General features: G+C 36.2%; 1 protein-coding gene across 1 annotated transcript in view; it reads right to left on the bottom strand.

Moving 5' to 3' along the window:
* Window positions 1-479: 479 nt before the first annotated feature.
* Window positions 480-5,500, bottom strand: part of hoxb8a (homeobox B8a) — a 12,443-nt gene continuing 7,422 nt past the window's right edge. The window contains 2 exon segments of the mRNA XM_037978712.1: window positions 480-5,394; window positions 5,396-5,496. Coding sequence (XP_037834640.1) covers window positions 5,263-5,394; window positions 5,396-5,496 — 233 coding nt within the window. The 3' untranslated portion in view covers window positions 480-5,262.

Below are 5,500 nucleotides of genomic sequence, written 5' to 3'. Positions count from 1 at the left end.
AATATACAATAAAGCTGTTTTCCTTCTCATTTTTCTTCTTTTTTGTCACAAAGCAGAATAAGTCTGAAAATGTGACTGAGAAGTGACCAATTAAGACTATCTTTTTCATCACTATTGCTGTCAGAGCACAACAAGACCGACACACTATTGTACTAAATCACGATTTTTTTGTAACCACAATGGCAGCCGAAAAAATCCTCTGCTCACATCAATTGCAAACAACATCTGTGTTGTGATTTGAGCTTATAAACACATTGGTCTGGAAAAAAAGATCTGATTGGCAGAATATCTCAAACTTTTCTCCTTGGTCACTGCTCTTCTATTTCCTTTCCTCCTTTTTGCCTTATGCATGTGGGTGAATAAAAAACTGAATGTGCACAATTTTTACAATAAAGATTGGAGCCAGGAGAAAAAGTGTACATCAATATATATTTTTTAATTTTATCAACAAGGGGTCCCCACAAACATCTCTCAGATTATAGCAGTTTATTGCCACTATTCTGAGGTGCACATCAGTATCTGTTCCTCATGTATAAAACAAACTCATTCCGTTTGAAGTTCACAGAAAATATTAGCACCACTAATTAACACACTTATCTGAACATGTTGTTGCAAAGAATTATGTGAAGGCACAAATGCTTGAAGAGGATTGGTGGTGAGAAATATCGTAGCTTGTTCTTCAATAACTTGGAACTTTACCTGGTCAACTAAAGGAAAAAAGCACTTGTTCACCCAACTTAATGCATCCATTCACTTCTATACATGTGCTGATTCCTGGAGACCTCAGCAAAGATAAGTTGCTCTTCTAAACATCGCTTGCCTGAGTCTATGCTTTGGCTGTTTATAGAAACTTAGCAGTCTAGACTCAAATGCATGACTCAAATGACGCAGTGTCAGGTCTTAAGTAATTCATGTAAGTCAAGTTGGTTACATAGGCTGAAGTATTTAGAACAGTAGGCAAGTTAAGAAAAAAAAAACACAAAAAGAAAACACTAGAGATTATCACAAGGAGGCTGTTAGAACATTTGCTGCAAGGAAAGAAGGTGTCCTGGTTTGCACTGCTGTTTGCTGCAAGCGAATGGTCTTTTCACATAACACGTTCAAGGCTTGTTTCTGCATTGCTGTTGTGTGAAACAGCTGAAATAGTGGGGCTGAGCCAAATTGGTAAGTTTGTGTGGAGTGTGTGCAGCGCTCCTCTCTAACCAACACTTCACTGATTATGCAGCACCGGCTTCATGTGTGCGCAAACATTGTTATAGGACATGGCTGGACTGAGTGATTCATGTGTAAATGATCAAAAATGTCTTAAAGGAGGAATCCTTTTTGTGTCCATGTTACAGAACTATAGTGTGAAAAGGGTTATACTTCCCCCCTCAGTTCTGGGTAAGTCATATTATCACTGGACTGACTAATGCTACCTTAGTCATTTCACACATGACACAGAAGTGGGAAAATGGCATCTCTAATGGATTATTAAAGGTTTAACAAAACTACATGATGAACAAGTCAGACTAGAGCTACACAATATTGCCATGTAATCTTGTTTCACTGTAGTCCACATCAAACCTGCTTTGCAGCAGAGATGCAGCAGTTATGTGGGATTCAGTTTGTCCCTCCACAAAACTTTACCCCTTTGTACACAAAGGTTGATGTCTCATTTAAGTTGGGTACAAAATAATTACGACTTCACATCCATGCACTTCCCATATCTGTGTTTCCCTGCATTTTATCATGCAAGCACTGCACCTGAAGCTGTGACTCTGTTTTCTTGCTTTTCTGGTGCATTGCTAACATTGCATGGAAAAAAAAGTAAAATAAATAAACTTCTGTAGCCTATGTTCAAGAAATCAAGGCATGAGAGGCAGGCTTGCTCTGGAACGGGATAAGTTAATCATTACACAATGTCAAAAATCTTTTGCTCTTTATGTTTTGTGCTCCAGCTTCTGTCACTATCTGTTTCAAGTAAACATACAACAGCAGTCCTACATGATTGGCTGAACTTTGGTGTAAGATGGTATCATGTTGTTCAGAGACTTGTGGAGTTTCACATGGTTGCATTATTGCAATAAAATGCAACATTTCTTTTTGTTAGTGTAAATAAAATTAGTAAAAAGTGCAGTTTGGCATTCAATGGTTGGTGTTTTATGCAAAAGTGGGACATACTTAAAGTTTTTTTAGTATGTTAAGTAGTAAACATTTTTGTCATAGCTCTCTATTACAATGAACGGCATCAAAGAGATTTTTCTAATTTGCTGTAATTGAAACATTTTTGCATTAGCACATGTGATCACATGATTTTTCACATGTAAAAATGTTTACTGTCTCCTTGTTCCTTCTTTTAAATAAGACGATGATGGAGTAAAAATAAGCAGTTTTTTTTATTTTGAACCATTTAGTGTTTGGATCAAAGTTAAACACAAATGACTCATAGAGAAAGTTAGACATGATCAATTTAAAAATGAAGATGAACTTCTCATCCCACAATATACACCAAATAGTAGTACAGTAGTATCTTAAGCTACTTTATATTTATATGTAACAATAGTTCCCAAATCTTTTAGCTTCTGGTTCATAATACCAGAGACAGAGATTCATGACCCAGACTATCACTAGTTATAAGTATATAAGCAGTACTACCAAGTTTACTTACAGTAGTAAATCAAACAAGGTCATAATGACAAAACAAACATTGGTAAAAATTCTCACCCATTCAGTACTACAATTTTCATCTTATGAAACAGTTAGGAGAAAAGCAACATGCTATTTGTAATTATTTTTAAATGCATTTCCTCAAGCCCGCCTTAAGGTGTTTTATGGCCCATTTTAAGATGAGGGGAATGTCTTTTCATAAAGCATTAACAATCAAGCTGTTACCTACATGTTCCTTATTGTAAAATGAATGATAGGTTTAAATACAGAGTATACATGTAAGACCTAAAGAGGGTCAACAGATGACAAATGTATTTTGAAGAACTTATTGAAAATTAAGATACGTTTTGCAATTAATATTCACTAATAAGTTAAAATAGGTGCAAAACCATTTTTGCTATTGCACACTTCTTTCTGGTCCAGCACTTCTGTGCTTGTTTGTCTCTTTCCTCTCCTCTCAACGCCCAGCCAGTCAAGATAAATGGTGGACAAGTTTAAGTTTAAATTACACTTACATATTGTAGTAGTGAATGTGTAAACATCCAAATCAGTGTTTAATCATCCCATTTGAAAACAATTTAAAAACTCACCTGAAGTAATGGGGATGATGATGAAAGGCATTTTAATGATGAATGTTGAGGCTTGTAATAATGTTAAGTGGAGGTGGAGGATCGGCCCATAAATAAGGTGTTCTTTGAATAAAAATGATTTGTGTGTGCAGTCATGATTTGAAATAGGGAGCGACGGGGTTGCTGGTGGAAACAAAGGATTGATGAGTCTTAATGTTTGACCCATTGAACTCTATAGTTTTATCTGTCCAGAAAAGATAATACTGGAACAACAACATACTGTACAGTAACTAAAACGTTTCAGAAGATATTCTGAAAGCTGTCACTGCAGCTACTGCCCCAAATTATATCACTTTCTAAAAATCTAAGAAATTATTAAATGCAGAAAACCTCAAACAAAAGAAATGTTAAAGTTGCTAGCAATGGCACACTATGGTTACCATGATAGACACACACCTGCATCTGTCACTCCCTGATTTCCAAATTAATGAGAGGTAGACAAGAACACAGGCTAAAAAACAAGCATCAACTAAACAGTTGCTGGGTGAAAACTAGAAGCTGGATCTTAGATGTTTTTGAACCCTGACCTGCAAAAGACTCTAATGGTCATGCATATAAATTTTTATGTTTCTTAATAAGTTAAAAAGACCCTTCACCTACAGTTTTGAAGGGAGTATTTTTAAAGTAAACGGAAATTTGTGAAAGTTTGGTGTGCTCTCTCTGATTTCTGGGGTGGTTTGAGAAAATCTTATAGCAGTGAGAGACATGCTGCATGACTAAAGACAAAAATGCTGATGTTTTGATGTATAACTTGTATATCTACTAAAAAGAGTTGTAAAACTAAAAAAAAGTTTGTTTCCAAAACATTTGAAATTTTAGACAACTCAAAAGTTAGCGTGACGTCCTCAAGTGTCAGCTGAATATTCTGCAGAAAAGTCTTTGAAAATCATAAATCTTAAACTTTGATTGTGTAAAATCCATAACAATACCAAAACACCAGTTCAGTCATATGAAGTCCAACTTTCTGTGACCCATTTTAAAAACTGAATAATGTTTTTACTCTTAAGTCTTTTACTCTTAAGTCTGTCTACAGAGCTCCACAGAGGGCTGGGTTTTCTCTAGTTTCTAACCGATAAAGAAAAAGTCTTAATCTATATCAGACAATGAGACAAGATTAAACTGCGTATAAATAATCCTTCATTCCTCTCATTTATAAAATTTTATAAATTAGATCCAGAAGGCTGTAATTTTCAAAAGACTTTTTTATTATTTTTATTTTTAAGAATGTTCTCTTTTTTTTAATCTGCACTGTGCACATGCTTTCTAACCCTTTTTTAAAACATATAGGAATACAACATAAAACAAACATCATTGACATAGGTCAAAAACGAACTAGAATGATAGGAGTGTGTAAAAAAGAGACCCAACCTACTAAAACAGCATAAATAGGCAGTTTCATGTTGTTGGAAATTTCATTAATCTCTACGTCATCACCTTCAACATTATCAATTAATTATAGCCATAACAACAAGAACACTGACATGAGAATTACAGTAAAAAGTGCACCATTATCATTTTTTAACTTAAAAACTATACAGCTGCCAAAGATGAACTGTTAATGATAAACTTCTAACAATATAGAAATGTTCCACGATACTTGTTCCACAAAGAAATTAAATTATTTTGTTCTTTTTTTTTATTTATTTTTTATTTTTATTTTTTCTTGAGAGGGAGGTTGGGGTGTGGGGATAGGCTACACTCGAGTTTGATTGGTTAGCTCCACCCAAATCAATTTGATTTAGGGGTCTTTAGGTGCTTCACAGCTCTTTTTTTCTGTGGTTTTTACAGTCAGCAGACCCCCTGCAGCCCGTCTAACTCACAGCTTGTCATTGCAGACTCATCTGATGAATCTGGAAGGGACCAAAAACAAACAAAAACAAAAACAAAAAGTCCCCGGCCCTAACCTCACCCACCATCACCCCTGTCTAACATTTAGGTTACACCCAAATTCCCCCTCTTTCCAAATTCTTTTTTTTTTCATTCCCTACACTTGTTTATGGGTTTTCTCGCAGCAGTCATCACTCACTGGGCCCTGTGACCCCACAGCGCCGACTCCTCCGCCCCCTTCCCCGCTACCTCCACCGCTCCCCCCGCCGGACTCCCCCAGCTCCTTCTCCCCGCCTCTCCCGCTCCACCGCCTCCTGCTCGCTCTTGCTGCTGGGGAACTTGTCCTTGTTGTTCTCCTTCTTCCACTTCATCCTGCGGTTCTGGAACCAGATTTT

Source organism: Kryptolebias marmoratus, linkage group LG12 (assembly GCF_001649575.2).
Source record: "Kryptolebias marmoratus isolate JLee-2015 linkage group LG12, ASM164957v2, whole genome shotgun sequence".
Classification (NCBI taxonomy): domain Eukaryota; kingdom Metazoa; phylum Chordata; class Actinopteri; order Cyprinodontiformes; family Rivulidae; genus Kryptolebias; species Kryptolebias marmoratus.
This window is presented reverse-complemented; position numbering and strand designations above follow the sequence as displayed.